General features: G+C 37.0%; 1 protein-coding gene across 18 annotated transcripts in view; it reads left to right on the top strand.

Annotated features, from left to right (window-relative positions):
* SCMH1 (Scm polycomb group protein homolog 1) overlaps positions 1–19,872 on the top strand; it is a 225,002-nt gene that overhangs the window by 84,598 nt on the left and 120,532 nt on the right. For 9 of the 18 annotated variants that reach the window (XM_031667486.1, XM_031667499.1, XM_031667502.1 and 6 more), the window contains 2 exons: positions 1,461–1,531; positions 11,704–11,938. In XM_031667486.1, coding sequence (XP_031523346.1) covers positions 1,461–1,531; positions 11,704–11,938 — 306 coding nt within the window. Of the gene's footprint in view, positions 1–407; positions 551–1,460; positions 1,532–11,703; positions 11,943–19,872 lie in introns of those variants that run through there. The other 9 variants (XR_004184447.1, XM_031667482.1, XM_031667483.1 and 6 more) reach the window with 3 other exon arrangements.

The raw sequence follows: 19,872 nt of genomic DNA, 5'->3' as shown, positions 1-19,872 counted from the left end.
TGATTTAATCTTTCATTTGTAAGGATGGAATAATAAATTGTAATGTTTTATTTTTCTAACAGCAAACAGTGATGAAATGTATTCAGTCCTTGCTTTAGGGCCCTGTAAACTAGGAGCAAACTCTTCATTAAATTCTGATAACGTCTTTAAACCTTGACTTCAGAAAAGAGTCATCTCATTTGCCCTATAGACTAACTGTCTAGTCATGATGATTAATCATCAGCCAGTTCATGAAATAGTTCAAAACTGACTGTGATTTCTGGCCAAATCTATTTGACTTAGTTAAAGATAGTGGGAAAGGAACCAGTTATAAAACAGAAGCTATAAAATAAATAGAGTGTAAAGTCTTGGCATCATCTTTGGAGTGATTTAGATGTCATCATTCAGTGACTCATTTTTATTCCCAGCATCTAGTGCTTTTTGCATGGCCCAAAGGGGCTCTGTGCTGCTCCACTACAGAGGAAGCTTCAAGAAATGCTGGTTTGCTACAGTGTTTTAGCTTGTGAGATTCTCTGGGACCTTCCCTGCTCCATCATGGGGTCACCTCTAGGTGGGTATTAGGGGGAGACTGGTAATTGGTTTAACCTTTAAATAAAGAATTTGATAATCTTTAGTGATCCAATGAGATCCATATCTAATGGCCTACCTTAATATGTTTTCCCTTGCCCCAGCACAGTGTCACCTTGAAGATTATTTATCTAGGACAGTATTCTTCAAACTTTGAGAGGGTGTAAGGCCAGTTCAAGAGGCTAAACGATTCTACAGACTCCCCAGCTTGTTCTTATTTACTGTCATCAGACATGCTTCCCAGGTCCTACTTTGCTCTAAATTAACAGATCTTTGTCACTTTGTACCCCAGAGCAAGACACTGTGGCTAGGGTGGGGGTGCAGTAAGGGTAGGTGAGAGCCAGTTTTTTGAGTGAGGTTTCAACTATAATCTCACTCATCTGGCTTCCCCTCCCCTCAAATCATCTCGCCCGTTGTCTCTAGACAGCCTTTTCTTCATTCTTCCTGAGCTGAGATGCTGGAATCCAACCATATTGGGTGTTAAAAGCTGCCACTTGACAGCAATGAGGGACCTTTCTGAGAGTCAGAGTGTTCAAAAGGAATCTCCCCACCCACTTTCTGCTTCTTCTATTCTGTTTTCCATGAGCTTCCTGGGCACTTCTTTGAAGTACTACTGATATATCTTGCTTTGGCATTTTGGATCACTTTAGGAATGAGCATAAAGAACACCCTAAGCCATCTTTAGACCATTATTTTAAAACATGAATCTAAAACATCTGCTCAGGTCACTTAGATTCTTCCCCTTAATACTCCTTTGAGCTCAAACAGGAAAAAAATATGTTTTTTATGCTCAAAACCAGTCCACAAATAGCTTACTGTTTAGTGTAGATTATATCCTGAAAACATTTTTTTTAGGAAGTTGACTGTGATATAGATTTCTATTTCCTTTACAGGTCATTTTACCTGGGACAAATACCTAAAAGAAACATGTTCAGTCCCAGCGCCTGTCCATTGCTTCAAGCAGGTAATTGGTTTTCAACATCTTTAGTAGGTGGAAGATAAGTCATTTTTTAATGGTTTTTAGACAATCAAAACAGGAGGTGGAAGCCCTTGGGCTTCTTACCTCAGGGCCCCAGAATAAACTTCTACGGGAAGAACACAGCTCAATAAGTGAAATTTGGTCACTTGAGTTTTGGCAGCAGACATTCTTCCCATCTTCATCCCAAGTAACACCCTTGCCTCCTTCTTTACCTCCTTGAGGATATTCTGTGTTACTGAAAACAGCTGCTGATTTTTACTAGAGCTCTTAATTCAGACAGGAAAGAGAGTTATAGTCCATAGACATTGTTGAAAATGGAGCAGTATTTCTTTCTCTGTACTCAGCACTCCTGTCACAATCTTATCTTTCTACAAGAATGTTGACACGGAGTCCCACTCAGTGAAGCATTTCAGGAGCTCATCAGAGGTCATCAAGAGTTTCCCACAAGGATTAAGTAACCTAGACAATGCACAGATGGTATTGACTGTATCAGTGTATGATATGGCTGATAAGCAAAGAAGTGTTCTGGTGCTAAACAAAGCTAAACATCAGGAAGTTACCTACAATCTTTTCCTTTAGTACTCAAAGGTTATTTCCTCACACTGTCAACGTTTTGGGTTGAGTTTGAATTTTGTCTGTTTTCTTTTTCTTTTCTTTTTTTTTTTTCTGAGATGGAGTCTTTCTCTGCCACCCAGACTGGAGTGCGATGGCGCAATCTCGGCTCGATGCAAGCTCCGCCTCCTGGGTTCACGCCATTCTTCTGCCTCAGCCTCCAGAGTAGCTGGGACTATAGACGCCCGCCACCATGCCCAGCTAATTTTTTATATTTTTAATAGAGACGGGGTTTCACCATGTTAACCAGGATGATCTTGATCTCCTGACCTCATGATCCGCCCGCCTCGGCCTCCCAAAGTGCTGGGATTACAGGCATGAGCCACCGTGCCTGGCCATAGCATTTTGCCTGTTTTCTAAGTAGAAATACAAATTCGGGACTTCTGCTCATTTGAAATGAAAGGGACTGAATTTATACTTCCACCTGAAACCATTTTTTTAAAAAGACAGTGTATGTTAATAATGGTTTGGTTTGTTTTGTTTTGAGACAGTCTCACTCTCTCACCCAGGTTGGAGTGCAGTGTCGTGATCTTGGCTCACTGCAACTTCTGCCTCCCGGCTTCAAGCAGTTCTCCTGCCTCAGCCTCCCGAGTAGCTGGGACTACAGGCACACACCAACATGCCTGGCTAATTTTTGTATTTTTAGTAGAGACAGGGTCTCATTGTGTTGGCCAGGCTGCTCTCCAGCTCCTGATTTCAGGTGATCCACCCACCTTGGCCTCCCAAAGTTCTGGGATTACAGGTGTGAGCCACTGGGCCCAGCCAACAATGGTTTTTAAGTCACTAAAAATCATGCAGCCAAATAGTGATCTCTAGATCAAATGAGTTGAGCTGCCTCTATGATTTTCTAGCTTGCTGTCTTAACAGTTTCCAGACCATGGCCCAGGGAAAGGGAACTCATGTTGAGCCCAGCAGACTCCCTAATTGGAAGAAATGGAAGAAAAAAAAATGAGAGTCCAGAGAAACCAAGGTGGCTAGAATTTACAGGATGGAGTATCAGAGAGGAGAAAGCTGCACACAAAACCACAGCGATCTTCAGAGGGTCCAGGAAAAGACTACCATTTTATACATGCATATGAGAAAACTACCTAAGGCCAAAGGAAAAAACTATCTGAAAGGATTCAAAGGAATAGAACCTGGCACTCACACAGGGCTGCGAATAGTTCCTGATCTCACCAGTTAGACTAGAACATCTCATAATTGATTGGGCATTGGGTATAATACTCAGGAAGGTCTTGCTCAGTATTGGAAAATAATTAACACTGAGCATTGAACTTTATATTATTGAGCATTGCTTCAGTCCAGTCTGACAAATCATAAAGGTAAAACTCAAGAGGATCAAACTATTTTATGAGTAACTTAACTGCATCGAGGAACAAAGCCCAAGAAGATTTACAGGAATGCAAGAGTATCGAGTACCCAACAGGTAAAATTCACCAGATCTAACTTTCAATCAAAGACTACCAGGCATGCAAAGAGGCAGGAAAATGCAACCAATCATCTAGGGAATAATTGATTGAAACTGGCTCAGACTCTACACAGATCATAGAACAGCAGAGAAACACATTAAAACAATTATTTTAATATATTTGTTATGTTCAGATATTAAGCAGAGACATGGAAAATATTGAAAAGACTCACTGGGCTACTATGTGGGAAATGAAAAATACATTAGATTGGATTAATGCCAGAAGAAATTAGTAAACTTGTAAACATAACAATAGAAACTATTCAAAATGAAACACAAAGAGAAAAAGGAATTTAGAAAAAATGAGAAGAGCACCAGTGAACTATGGGATAACTTCAAGTGACCAAATAGACATGTAATTGGAGTCCCCAGAGGAGAGAAGTGATGGGGGATAGAAAAAATATTTGAAGAAATAATGGCTAAAATTTTTCCAAAATTAAAAATAACGGCCGGCCACGGTGGCTCACGCCTGTAATCCCAGCACTTTGGGAGGCCAAGGTGGGCAGATCGTGAGGTCAGGAGATTGAGACCATCCTGACTAACACGGTGAAACCCCATCTCTACTGAAAATACAAGAAAATTAGCCGGGCGTGGTGGTGGGCAGCTGTAGTCCCAGCTACTTGAGCGGCTGAGCAGGAGAATGACGTGAACCTGGGACACAGAGCTTGTAGTGAGCTGAGATCGTGCAACTGCACGCCAGCCTGGGTTACAGAGCGAAACTCCATCTCAAAATAAATAAATAAATAGATAAATAAATAAATAAAATAAAACTCTAGGTCCACAGAATCAAGAAATTCAAGGAATCCCAAAGAATAATAAGAAGAAAACTACTCTGAGGCATATCATAATCAAATTGCATAAAACCATTGATAGAGAAAACTCAACAGCAGCCAGAGAAAAAAGACACTTTATATACAGGATAACTAATGTAAGAATTATATTTCTTGTTAGAAACAATATAAGCAAGAACAAAATTGAACAATACCTTGACAATACTAAAAAAAAAAAAAAAAAACCTGTCAACTTGGACTATTGCAGCCAGCAAAGATGTCTTTCAAACACAAAGGTGAAAGAAATAAAGATATTTTTAGATTTACAAAAGCTGAAGGAATTCATCACTCACAGACTCACACCTCAAGAATGTTAAAGGAGGTTCATCAAGCTGGAAGAAAATGATATCAAATGAAATAACAGATCTATACAAAGAAATGAAGGTCACTGGAAATTGTCATTATAAGCCTAGATATATAAGATGTTTTCTTATTTAAATCTGTGTAAAAGGTAATTGTGTAGACAATAATAACCCATATATTGTGAGGATGATATATATAAGTAAAATGTATGATAAGAGTAGCACAAAGGCAGGAAGGGAGGAATCTTAGGTATATTACAAGGTTCTCATGCATGAAGTACTACTATCTTACTTGATAAGATAGACTGGTAAGTTAAAGATGTTTGTACTGTAAACTCTGATGCAACCACTAGAATAATGGGAAAAAATAGCAAGATGTTTTATTTAAACCCAGCTATATCAGTAATCAAATATAAATGGTCTAAATGTTAAAAAGCGGAAATTGGCACATTGGATAAAAAGCAAAACCCAATTATATACTGCCTTCAAAAACTTACGCATGTTTTATGTTTCTTTACTATTGAGCTTGCTATGATTGGAAAAATTACGCTTTAAATAGATTAAAAGTAACTGTATGAAGATGATATACCATGCTGACATTAGCCATAATAAAGGTGAAATGGCTATATTAATATCAAAGTACACTTCAAACCAAATAATATTAACAGGGTTAAGGAAGTTAATTTTATAATGATAAAGGAATCAGACAAATCCTGACATGAAGCAAAAACCAATAGAACTAGTAGGAGAAACAGATAAATCCAAAATTATCTATAGTCAGACTTTTAATACTCCTTTCTATATAATAAAAGAACAAGTAGAGAAAAAAAATCAGCAAATATATGGTGGATTTGAACAACACTATGAACTAACTTGATCTAACTGACATATATAGAATACTGTCCAACATATGTAGAATACACATTCTTTCCAAGTGCATGCAGAACATTTATCATGATAGACCACATTCTGCACCATTAAATGAGGCTTCAGAATTTTTCTTTCTTTCTTTTTTCTAGGGCTTGAGAAATTTAAGAGGATTTAAGCAATACAAAACATGTTATCTGGCCAGGTGCAGTGGCTTGTGCCTGTAATCCCTGCACTTTAGGAGGCCAAGGCAGGCAGATCATCTGAACTCAGGAGTTCAAGACCAGCCTGGCCAACATGATGAAACCTCATCTCTACTAAAAATACAAAAAATAGGCGTGGTGGCACCTGTAATCCCGGCTACTCGGGAGGTTGAGTCAGGAGAATAGCTTGAACCCGGGAGGTGGAGGTTGCACTGAGCCGAATCATGGCACTGCACTCTAGCCTGGGTGACAGAGTGAGACTCTGTCTCAAAAACAACAACAAAAGTATGTTCTCTGATTGTAAGGAAATTAAATTAAAAAACAATGGTGGGAAGTTATCTGGAAAATCTCCATGTATTTGAAAACTAAGTAACACATTTTTAAATACTCCATGAGTACTTAGAAACTGAAAGGAACATTAGAAAGTATTTTCAACTCAATGAAAACGAAAGAACATTTCAGAATTTGTGGGGTGTTGCTAAAGCAGCTCAATTAATGACCTCAGTTTCCACTTTAGAAAAGTAGGGAGAAAAAAAGAGCAAGTTAATTTCAAATTAAGCAGAGAAAAGCAAGTAATAAAGATTAGAGTATAAATCAGTGAAATAAAAATATAGAGAAAAAGCCATTGAAACCAAAAGCTGGTTCTTTGCAAAGACAAAGAAAAGTGATAAACCTGTAACTAGAGTAATCAAGAATAAAAGAAGACACAAATCACCAACATCACAAATGACAGAGGACCGGGCACAGTGGCTCACAGCTGTAATCCCAACACTTTGGGTGTCCCAACTTTACTGGTGTTTCAAACATTTAAGGAAAAAATATTATGAATTCTGTATTGACTCTTCTAGAAAATGTAACAGAAAAGGATGTCTCCTAACTCATTCTATGAAGGCAAACATTTCTGACACCAAAACCAAGCAAAGACATTGAAAGAAAAGAAAACTGTGCAGCCATATCATACATGAAAATAAATGTAAACATTTTAAGTAAAATTGAAGGGAAAAAATTTAACAATATGTAAAAAGAATAACTCATCATGACCAAGTGGGGTTAATTCTAGGAATGCAAAGTTGGCTTCAATTTCAAAAATTAATCAGTGGGTTTACCATATGTACACATGCTAAAGAAAAAAACTACTATTGTCTCAATAGATGCAGAAAAGGCATTTCACAAAATTAAATGTCTATTACTAAATAAAAACTAAAAACGCTCACCAAACTAGAAATAGAAGGGAACTTTCTAAATCCTAAACTCTAAATGGCATTTATTAATATCATAAAGGGCATTTAATAATATCATACTTAATGGCGAAAAGGCTAAATGCTTTCCCCTTAAGGTCAGGAACAAGACAAGGATATCTGCTCTTGCCACTTTTATTCAGTATTGTACTACCAATGCAAATAGGCCAGAAAAAGAAATAAAAGGGATCTGGGTTGAAAGATTAGAACAAACACCAAGGAAAATGTATACAGGACAAGAAAGTACATGAATAGAGATGCTCAATACCATTATTTCATTAGGGAAATACAAATTAAAAGTGATTAGTAAGCTATCACTATACATTTATTTAAATGGCTCAGATTTTCAAAAGGCTGACCATATTAAATAGTGGCAAAGATGTAGAATAAATGGAACTTTCATATGCTGCTGGTGAAAATGCAAAATGGTTCAGCTACTTTGGGTGGGGCAGGGGTGGAACTAACAAATATGCAAAATTTATATAAAGGAAACTTTAGAAGATGCCTGACCAAAATTTTGATTCATTAAAAAAATAGAGTGCACTTTGTCAAACTTAAGAACTTCTGCTCTTCAAAAGATACTGGTAAGAGAACAAAAATACAGGTCACAGACTATGAGAGAATAGTTTTGCATTTCTTAACGATAGGGATATGCTCTAAGAAATGAATTGTTAAGCAATTTCATCGTCGTGCGAACATAGAATATACTTGCACAAACCTGGTTGCTATAGCCTACTACACACCTAGGCCATAGCCTATTCTTCCTAGGCTACAAAACTGTCCAGCATGTTACTATACTGAATACTGTAGGTAGTTGTAACACAATGATATTCGTCTACGTAAACATATCTAAACATGGAAAAGGTACAGTAAAAAAATATACGGTATAAAAGGTATACTAACACTTGTACACCTGTATCAGGCACTTACCATGAATGGAGCTTGTAGGACTGGAAATTGCTGTGAGTGAGTCAATGAGTGAGTGGGGAATGAACATGAAGGCCTAGGAGATTATTGCATACCACTGTCAACGTTATGAACACGTACACCCAGGCTACACTAAATTTGTTTAAACATTTTTCTTCAGTAAGGAGTTAACCTTAGTTTACTGTAACTTTTTCACTTTATAAACTTAAATTTTTTAACTTTTTGACTCTTGTAATAATACTTATTTTAAAACACATTGTACAGGTGTACAAAAATAATTTTTACTTTTTTAATTTTAATTTTTTTTTTTACCTTTTAAACTCTTTTTGTTACAAAACTTAAGACAAACACATACATTACCCTAGGCCTACACAGACTCAGGATCATCAGTATCACTGTCTTCCACTTCTACTTCTGAGCCTACTGGAAGGTCTTCAGGGGCAGTTACATGCATGGATGGAGCTGTAATTTCCTATGGTAACAATGCCTTCTTCTGGAATACCTTCTGAAGGAGCTGCCTGAGTCTGTTTTTTTAGTTAACTTTTATTTTTGTATAAAGAATACACTCTAAAATAATGATTAAAAATATATATTAAACACATAAACCAGCAACATAGTAATTTGTTATCAAGTATTATGTACTGTACATAATTGTATGTGCTATACTTTTATACAGCTTGCAGCACAGTAGGTTTTTTTACACCAGCATCACCACAAATGTGAGTAATATGTTGCTGTAGGATCTTAAAACAGCTGTAGTATAACTAGGATGCTGGAATTTTTTAGCTCCATTGTAATCTTATGGGACCACAATCTATATATAGTCTATTGTTGACCAGACGTCATTATGTGGAACATGACTATACTTGCAAATGACATAACTGACAGCATTATTTTCCAAATTGATCTGTAGATTCAACACAATCTCTGTCAAAATCCCAGCTGCCTTTTTTGCAGAAATTGACAAATTGGTGCTAAAATTCTTAGAAGAGACCCAGAATAGCCATAGCAATTGTGAAAAGAGAGAACAAAGCTAAAGCATTCACATTTCCTGATTTCAAAACTTACTACAAAGCTACAGTACTTAACATGTCATGGTTCTGGCAGGAAGATAGACGTACAGATCCATGAATTAAAATTGAGAGTACAGAAATTGACCCACCAATTTTTGGTCGATTGATTTTTCACAAGGATACCAAGACAGTTCAATGGGTTTTTCAACAACTGGTGCAGGAACAGCTGCTTATCCACATAGAAAAAAGTGAAGTTGGACCCTACCTCTATGCCATATACAAAAATTAACTTCATGAGGATCATGGACCTAAATATAAGAGTTAAAACTACAAAACTCTTTAAAAGAAACATAGGAGGAAATCTTCATGACCTTGGATTAGATAATACAACACCAGAAACATAAACAACAAAAGAAAACATAGATAACTTAAACTTTATCAAAATTAAAAGATTTTTGTTTCCACACCATCAAAAAAGTGAAAAGGACAACCCACGCAATGGGAGAAAATATTTGCAAATTATATATCTGGTAAAGGACTTGTATCCAGAATATAGAAAGAACTCTTAAAACTCGGGAATTAGGCTGGGCGCAGTGGCTCACACTTGTAATCCCAGCACTTTGGGAGGCCGAGGTGGGTGGATCACGAGGTCAGGAGATCGAGATCATCCTGGCTAACATGGTGAAACCCCATCTCTACGAAAAAGACAAAAAATTATCCGGGTGCGGTGGCGGGTGCCTGTAGTCCCTGCCTTGGGAGGCTGAGGCAGGAGAATGTTGTGAATCCGGGAGGCAGAGTTTGCAGTGACCCACTGCACTCCAGCCTGGGCAATAGTAGAGCAAGACTCCATCTCAAAAAAAAACAAAAAACAAAAACAAAACAAAACTGGGAATTAAAAGACAACATGATTTTAAAATGGACAAAGAATTTGAATAGGTATTTCTCCAAATATATACAGATGACCAGTTAGGAACATAAAAGATACTCAGTAGTCATTAAAGAAATGCTAATCAAAACTGCAATGAGATATACATCACATTGACTAGATGACTCTAACATCAAAAAGACAAACAATGGCAAATGTTGCTGAGGATGTGTAGAAACTGGAACCCTCGTACATTGGTGGTGAAATTATGAAATCCTGTAGCCACTTGAGAAGACAGTTCAGAGGTTACCCAAAATGTTAAAGAGTTACCACATGACCCAGCAGTTTCACTCATAAGTATATGCCTAAGAAAATAGAAAACATGTCCACAGAAAAATATACCATAAATGTTCATCACATCATTATTCATAATAGCCAAAAAGAGGAAACAACCCAAATGTCCATCAGCTGATGAATGAGTAAGCAAAATGTATATCCATACAATGGAATATTGTTCGTCAATGAAAAGGAATGAAGTACTGATACACTCACTGACATGGGTGAAACTTGAATCCATTTTGCTAAATGAAAGAAATTATTCACATATTGGCCACACATCATATAATTACATCTGTATGAAATGTCCAGAATAGGTAAATCCATGGAAACAGAAAGTAGATTAATAGTTTCTAGGGCCTGAGCTGAGAGGGTAGTGGGGAATGACTCCATTGGGGCATGGGGTTCATTTTGGGGGGATTATGGAAATGTTATAAAATTAGATAGGAATGGTGTTTACACAACTCTGAGAATATTCTAAAAATCATAGAATTATATACCTTAAAATGGTTAATTTTCTGTTTTGTGATTTAAACATATACCTACCATATGATCCAGCCTTTTCACTCCTAGGTATTTGTGCAAGAAGAAAGAAAGTGTATTTCCCTACACGAAATTTTGTACTTAAATGTTTCTAGCCGCTTTAGCAAACCATATCTCCATCAGCACGGTTATACTGCTCAACAGTAAAAGGAAATGAATTATTAATATGGTTGAATATCAGAGTAGTTATGCTGAGTGAAAGAAGCTAGGCAAAAAAGAAAGTACATCTTCTGTGATTCCTTTTAAGACTAGAAAATGCAAAGCAATCTACAGTGATAGAAAGTAGACCATTGGTTGCCTGGGTACAGAGGTCCTGGAGGGGCCAGAAGAAGAGATTACAAAAGAGCATGTGAGAACTTGCCATGTTCATTATTTTTATTGTGGTGATGCTTTCACAGGTTTATATGGTGTATATGGTAGCATGGGCATATACATATGTCAAGACTTACTAAAGTGTATAGTTTATTGTAGTCAATTGTATGAATTGATTAGTAAGTTATTGTCGAAATAAGAAAAAATTAACCTCCAGTAGTCTCTGTGGTAGATATACACATCAATATACTAAAATATTCCACAAAGAGACACAAAGAATATTGTAGTTTAATAGGACGTAGTAGTCCTAAAAAGACTAAAAAGGGACTAAAAAGTCCCTACCTGGAAGGGTAGGGAGTTAGAGAATTATAGGATGAGAAAACATTTAATTAACTGGCCTATATAAGACATTCTTGTCCTTTTTTTTTAACTGGTATGGGTCTATTTGATGCTTCATTGGAAAGTAATTTTTTACCCTTCATCTTACCTTTCGTTGTTTCTTTTGCATGAAACCTTTCTTAATTATTAGGGAATAATTCAGTTGGTTGTCCCTGGCCCAGCTATAACCAATCTGAATCCAAAACATGAATTTTGGGGGTTTACTGTTAATCTGTCTAAACCTCATGCCTTGTTTTTCCCAGTCCTACACACCTCCAAGCAACGAATTCAAGATCAGTATGAAATTGGAAGCACAGGACCCCAGGAACACCACATCCACCTGTATTGCCACAGTAGTTGGACTGACAGGTGCCCGCCTTCGCCTGCGCCTTGATGGGAGTGACAACAAAAATGACTTCTGGCGGCTGGTTGACTCAGCTGAAATTCAGCCTATTGGGAACTGTGAAAAGAATGGGGGTATGCTACAGCCACCTCTTGGTGAGTAGGTAAACCCAAACTGTTTCTAGCCAATTATTAATAGTTAGCTTCCAAAAACTGAACATTCTAATATGGGAAAGCCTAGGTTCCCCTGCTTATTCCTTATTTTTCATATAGTCTCCTAAAAAGCCCCACCCAAAATGAAACAAGCTGCGCAATTTGGACATCTCCATCTCTGCATTAGCTTATGATAACCAGGCTTCTCCCAAATTATTTCTGACAAGAAATCACACCTTTTGTTCTTCTTGGCCGGTGCCCATTTACCTGAGAGAGAGAATGGAAGGAGGTCTTGCCATTTAACCTATCTCAAAAAGCATAAAGCTTTCACCAAATCCTATCATGATGACAAGAATTGAGAGAAAATCTGCCAGTAGAAAGCATGACTATTATAAGGATCTCTTATCTCCTTTCTCACTAATTCTCACCTGGTCCTTGGAGTTTTCTCACTTTGAATCCATTATTACATGAAAATCATTTTTTAAAATATGATACCCCCACTAGGTTTTTCTTTCCAGATAAGATTCCCCTCCAGCTTTTGCCTTAATAAATCTGAGGGATTCAGCCCTTCTTTTCAGTTACTGTCAATCACTATTATAGGGAATCTCAATGGGGGACTGAGAGAGTTAGATTATGGACTTCGGCTATATTTTCTCTAAGGAAGCTGTGCTAGATTGAGAGTTGGAGAGCATGTATCTTGGGCTCCCTAGGTACTTATTTAATGTTTTCCCCCGTTAAAAAAACAATTGTAATGTAAAAATTTCAAACATATAAAAATGTAAGAGAAAAATAGCATAGTGAATGCTCGTGTAACCTTCATTGTAGAAGTCAATATAGTTTTATCTATACTTATATACACTTTCTGTCCCTACCTCCAATTGTTAAACATAGTATCATTGTATCATGAAAGTATTTAGTATGTCTCTGTCATGGGCAAGGATGTCTTAAACATACCATACTGTTATCATGTATAAATAAGCCAATGATAATTTCTTAATATCAACAAGTATTTTAATGTGTTTAAATTTTCCGAATTGTCTGTCTCTCTCTCTCTCTCCCTCTCTGTCTGTCTCATTTATATCAGTTTTTCAAATCAGAATCCAATTAGAATCCACACACTGCAGTTAGTTGATATGTCCTTTAAGTTTCTTTAAATCTACGAGTTCTCCTCTGCTCTCATTTTTTTCTTGCAGTTTACTTGTTTAAAAACCTAAGTCATTTGTCTTTTAAATTTCCTAAAATTATATTTTGTTGATTGTACTCTTGTGGTATCATTTTTTTTTCTTTCTTTTTTTATTATACTTTATGCTCTAGGGTACATGTGCACAACATGCAGGTTTGTTACATATGTATACATGTGCCATGTTGGTGTGCTGCACCCATTAACTCATCATTTACATTAGGTATGTCTCCTAATGCTATCCCTCCCCCATCCCCCCAACCCACAACAGGCCCTGGTGTGTGATGTTCCCCTTACTGTGTCCAAGTAATCTCATTGTTCAGTTCCCACCTATGAGTGAGAACATGCAGCGTTTGGTTTTCTGTTCTTGTGATAGTTTGCTGAGAATGATGGTTTCCAGCTGCATCCATGTCCCTACAAAGGACACAAACTCATCCTTTTTTATGGCTGCATAGTATTCCATGGTGTATATGTGCCACATTTTCTTAATCCAGTCTGTCATCCATGGACATTTGGGTTGGTTCCAAGTCTTTACTGTTGTGAATAGTGCTGCAGTAAACATACATGCATGTGTCTTTATAGCAGCATGATTCACAATCCTTTGGGTATATACCCAGTAATGGGATGGCTGGGTCAAATGGTATTTCTAGTTAGACCCTTGAGGAATCACTACACTGTCTTCCACAATGGTTGAACTAGTTTACAGTCCCACCAACAGTGTAAGAGTGTTCCTATTTCTCCACATCCTCTCCAGCACCTGTCATTTCCTGACTTTTTAATGATTACCATTCTAACTGGTGTGAGATGGTATCTCATTATGGTTTTGATTTGCATTTCTCTGATGACCAGTGATGATGAGCATTTTTTCATGTGTCTGTTGGTTGCATAAATGTCTTCTTTTGAGAAGTGTCTGTTCATATCCTTTGCCCACTTTTTGATGAGGTTGTTTGTTTTTTTCTTGTAAATTTGTTTGAGTTCTTTGTAGGTTCTGGATATTAGTCCTTTGCAATCAGATGAGTAGATTGCAAAAATTTTCTCCCATTCTGTAAGTTTCCTCTTCACTCTGATGGTACTTTCTTTTGCTGTGAAGAAGCTCTGTAGTTTAATTAGATCCCATTTGTCAATTTTGGCTTTTGTTGCCATTGCTTTTGGTGTTTTAGACATGAAGTCCTTCCCTGTGCCTATGTCCTGAATGGTATTCCCTAGGTTTTCTTCTAGGGTTTTTATGGTTTTAGGTCTAACATTTAAGTCTCTAATCCATCGTGAATTAATTTTTGTATAAGGAGTAAGGAAGGGATCCAGTTTCAGCTTTCTACTTATGGCTAGCCAGTTTTCCCAGCAGCATTTGTTAAATAGGGAATCTTTTCCCTATTTCTTGTTTTTGTCAGGTTTGTCAAAGATTAGATGATTGTAGATGTGAGGTATTATTTCCGAGGGCTCTATTCTGTTCCATTGGTCTATATCTCTGTTTTGGTACCAGTACCATGCTGTTTTGGTTACTGTAGCCTTGTAGTATAGTTTGAAGTCAGGTAGCGTGATGCCTCCAGCTTTGTTCTTTTAGCTTAGGATTGTCTTGGCAATGCGGGCTCTTTTTTGGTTCCATATGAACTTTAAAGTAGTTTTTTCCAATTCTGTGAAGAAAGTCATTGGCAGCTTAATGGGGATGGCATTGAATCTATAAATTACCTTGGGCAGTATGGCCATTTTCACGATATTGATTCTTCCCATCCATGAGCGTGGAATGTTCTTCCATTTGTTTGTGTCCTCTTTTATTTCGTTGAGCAGTGGTTTGTAGTTCTCCTTGAAGAGGTCCTTCACATCCCTTGTATGTTGGATTCCTAGGTATTTTATTCTCTTTGAAGTAATTGTGAATGGGAGTTCATTCATGATTTGGCTCTCTGTTTGTCTGTTATTGGTGTATAAGAATGCTTGTGATTTTTGCACATTAATTTTGTATCCTGAGACTTTGCTGAAGTTGCTTATCAGCTTAAGGAGATTTTGGGCTGAGACAATGGGGTTTTCTAAATATACAATCATGTCATCTGCAAACAGGGACAATTTGACTACTTCTTTTCCTAATTGAATACCCTTTATTACTTTCTCTTGCCTGATTGCCCTAGCCAGAACTTCCAACACTATGTTGAATAGGAGTGGTGAGAGAGGGCATCCCTGTCTTGTGCCAGTTTTTAAGGGGAATGCTTCCAGTTTTTGCCCATTCTGTATGATATTGGCTGTGCGTTTGTCATAAATAGCTCTTATTATTTTGAGATACGTTCCATCAATACCGAATTTATTGAGAGTTTTTAGCATGAAGGGCTGTTGAATTTTGTCAACGGCCTTTTCTGCATCCGTTGAGATAATCATGTGGTTTTTGTCTGTGGTTCTGTTTATAAACAGAGATATAGACCAATGGAACAGAGCAGAGCCCTCAGAAATAATACCACACATCTACAGCCATCTGATCTTTGACAAACCTGACAAAAACAAGAAATGGGGAAAGGATTCCCTATTTAATAAATGGTGCTGGGAAAACTGGCTAGCCATATGTGGAAAGCTGAAACTGAATACCTTCCTTATACCTTATACAAAAATTAATTCAAAATGTATTAAAGACTTAAATGTTAGACCTAAAACCATAAAAACCTTAGAAGAAAACCTAGGGAATACCATTCAGGACATAGGCATGGGGAAGGACTTCATGTCTAAAACACCGAAAGCAATGTCAACAATAGCCAAAATTGACAAACGGGATCTAATTAAATTAAAGGGCTTCTGCACAGCAAAAGAAACTATCATCAGAGTGAACAGGCGACCTACAGAATGGGAGAAAATTTTTGCAATCTACCATCTGACCCAGAGCTAATATCCAGAACCTACAAAGAACTCAAACAAATTTACAAGAAGAAAACAACCCCATCAAAAAGTGGGCAAAGGATATGAACAGACATTTCTCAAAAGAAGACATTTATGCAGCCAACAGACATACGAAAAAATGCTCATCATCACTGGTCATCAGAGAAATGCAAATCAAAACCATAATGAGATACCATCTCACACCAGTTAGAATGGTAATCATTAAAAAGTCAGGAAACAACAGGTGCTGGAGAGGATGTGGAGATATAGGAACAGTTTTGCACTGTTGGTGGGACTGTAAACTAGTTCAACCATTGTGGAAGACAGTGTAGCGATTCTTCAGGGGTCTAGAACTAGAAATACCATTTGACCCAGCCATCCCATTACTGGGTATATACCCAAAGGATTATAAATCATGCTGTTATAAAGACACATGCACACGTATATTTATTGCAGCACTATTCACAATAACAAAGACTTGGAACCAACCCAAATGTCCATCAATGACAGACTGGATTAAGAAAATGTGGCACATAGACACCATGGAATGCTATGCAGCCATAAAAAAGAATGAGTGCATGTCCTTTGTAGGGACATGGATGAAGCTGGAAACCATCATTCTCAGCAAACTATCACAAGGACAAAAAACCAAACACCACATGTTCTCACTCATAGGTGGGAACTGAACAATGAACATTTGGACACAGTAAGGGGAACATCACACACCGGGGCCTGTTGCGGGGTGGGGGCTTGGGGGAGAGATAGCATTAGGAGACATACCTAATGTAAATGACGAGTTAATGGGTGCAGCACACCAACATGGTACATGTATACATATGTAACAAGCCTACACATTGTGTACATGTACTGTAGTACTTAAAATATAATATAATAAAGTAAAAGTAGAATTCTATGATTCAGCAGTTCCATTTCTGGGTATATACTCAGAAGAACTGAAAGCAGGAACTTGGGCAGATAGTTGAAAACCCATGTTTAGCAGCATTAGTCACAATAACCAAAAGGTGGAAGCCACTCAAGTGTCCGTTGATGGAAGAATGGATAAAGAAAATGTTCACACATATGTACACACAGAAAGAGAGTGGGGTGGGGAAGAGAGAGAGATGCAATGGGAATATTATTCAGCCTTAAAGAGGAAGGAAATTATAACACATGCTACAACATAGGTGAACCTTGAAGACATGCTAAGTGAAATAAGCCAGTTATAAAAGCACAAATATTGTATGATTTCACTTAGATGAGATATCTAGAGAAATCAAATTTATAGAAACAGAAAGTACAATAGTTATTGCCAGGATCTCGGGGAGGAGGAAGTGAAGAGGTTAATAATAGGTACAAAGTTTCAGCTGGGGAAAATGAAAATGTTCTGGAGATGGATGGTGGTGATAGTTGCCCAATAATGTGAATACACTTAATGTCACAGAACTGTACACTTTAAAATGATTAAAACAATAAATTTGATACGTATTTTACCACAATAAAAAATTACCAGGCATGCAAACAAGAAAAAGAAAAACTAACCAATTATAATAAGAATCCAGAAATCACACAGATTATAGAATTAATAGGCAAGGACATTAAAGCAGTTGTTTATATTGCATATGTTCAAGAAAATAGAGGAAATTATGAGTAGAGAAATGTAGGATTTAGATTTAAAAGAACCAAATTGAACTTTAGAGGTAGAAAATACAATATAATATCTCAAGTGATGAATAAACTGAATGATCCACAACATATTACTGCTGGAATTGCTGCAGGAGGAAGATCAGCATACTTAAAAACAGCAGTATAAACTATCCAAATGAAACACAGATAGAAAAAGAACTGAAAAAGAAAGCATCAGTGAGCCGTGGAACAACTTCACGTTGCCTATAACGTATATAACTGGAGTCCTGAAGGAGAGATAGGGAGCATATAAGTAGTTATTAGAAAAATAATGCTTGAAAAATTGTTGAATACTATGAAAATTATAATTTCACAAATCAGAGAAGCTCAATGAACCCCAAGCAGGAGGAATATGAAATAAACCACACAAGGCACATCATTATCAAATTGCTGAAAACCCATGATAAAGAGAAAAATCTTAAGAGCAGCGAGAGAAAAACAAGCACATGATATACAGAAGATCAAAGAATGACAGCAACTTCTCGTCAGAAACAGTGCAAGCCAGAATACAGTGGAGCAGCATTTTTAAGTTCTAAAAGGAAAAGAAGTTGTTAAGCTAGAATTCTATACCAAACAAGAATGTCTTTCAAAAATAAAAATGAAATGAAGACGTTTGCAGACATATACAAAAGCTTAGAGAATTAATCACAAGCATATCAGTACTACAAGAAGTGTTAAATGAAGTCCTTCAAGCAGGAAGAAAATGATGACATGGAAAAAATGGATCTCTGCAAAGCAATGAGGAAAATTTGTAGGTAAATATAATAAAATTTGTAGGTACATATAATAATTCAAAAATAGCTAGGAACTCCTAAAAGAGCAATGTGCAGAGAGTAATCCCATTAGCTATTAAAACATACTTTAAAGCCTCTATAATTAAAATTATATGGAACTGGCACGTGAATAGACAGGCTGAGCAGTGTAAAGTAAATAGCAAATCCAGAGATAGATCTGACTGTATATGAAAATCTGCTATATGATAAAAGTAGTGTCGTAGTTTGCTGGAGCTGCCAGTGAAATACCACAGACTGTCTGGCTTAAACAACAGAATTTTTTTTTCTCATAGTTCTAAAGGCTAGAAAGTCCAAGGTCAAGATTCTGGCCGGGATTGGTTTCTAGTGAGGGTCCTCTTCTTGCTTGCAGACAGCCACCTTATGGCTGCCTTCTCACTGTGTTCTCACAGGAGAAGGAAGAAGGAAGGGAGAGAAGTAGAGGGAGAGGGAGAGAAGTGGAAGGAGAGAGGAAGAGAAGTGGAGGGAGAGGGAGAGAGTTCTTCCTCTTCTTATAAGGCCATAGTTCTGTCAAATTAGGGCTGTACCCCATGACTTCACTTAACCTTCATCATCTCCTAACAACCCTGTCTCCAGGTACAGTTATATTGGGCATTAGGACTTCAACATATTAATTTGGGGGATGGAGATTCAGTCCATGATGGTTGGCATGTTAAATTGGATAAAATTGACTTTTTCATAAGTGACATTGGGATAAGTTGATAGCCATTAGGGAAAGATATAATTGAATCCATATATCACAGCATATGTCAGAATAAACTGTACGTGCATTAGAGATCAAAATGTAAAAAAAAATGACTATATGAGTACTAGGAAAACAAATTCTGTTATAAACTTGGGGTGGGGAAAGCCTTTTTAAATATGACTCAAAGTCTACATAGACCAATAAATTTTACTTTGTAAAACGTTTTTAGAGAAAAAAAATACTCCAAGCAAAGCTAAAAGACAAATGATAAATGGGAGAAAATATTTGCAACATAAAGCACAGATAAATCTCCCTAATTCATAAAGAACACTCATAAATAGAAAATTTTTTAAAGACTAAAACCTATAGAAAAATGATCTTAAGGCAGGAACAGTTGACAGAAGATACACAAATGGTCCTCAGACGTATGAAAATACACACCACCCTTAATAAAATAACTGCAGATTAAAAGCACACTGAGACATTCTTTGTTACCAGATTGACAAAAATTCAAAAGCTTGAGGAGACAGCAAGGCTGTGGGGAAATAAGCGTTCTCATTTTTTTTGCTGGGAAAATGCAGAATGGTACAATTCACACTGGAGAGGGAGGGCATACAATTCAGCAGTATCTGAGAAAAGCCACATATGCATTTATTAGTTGACCCAGGGATCCCACTTCAGGAATTTGATTTTAAAGATATACTTCCACAAAAATAAAGCAACATACACATGGTTATTTTTTTTG

This window comes from Papio anubis, chromosome 1 (genome assembly GCF_008728515.1).
Source record: "Papio anubis isolate 15944 chromosome 1, Panubis1.0, whole genome shotgun sequence".
Lineage (NCBI taxonomy): Eukaryota > Metazoa > Chordata > Mammalia > Primates > Cercopithecidae > Papio > Papio anubis.
This window is presented reverse-complemented; position numbering and strand designations above follow the sequence as displayed.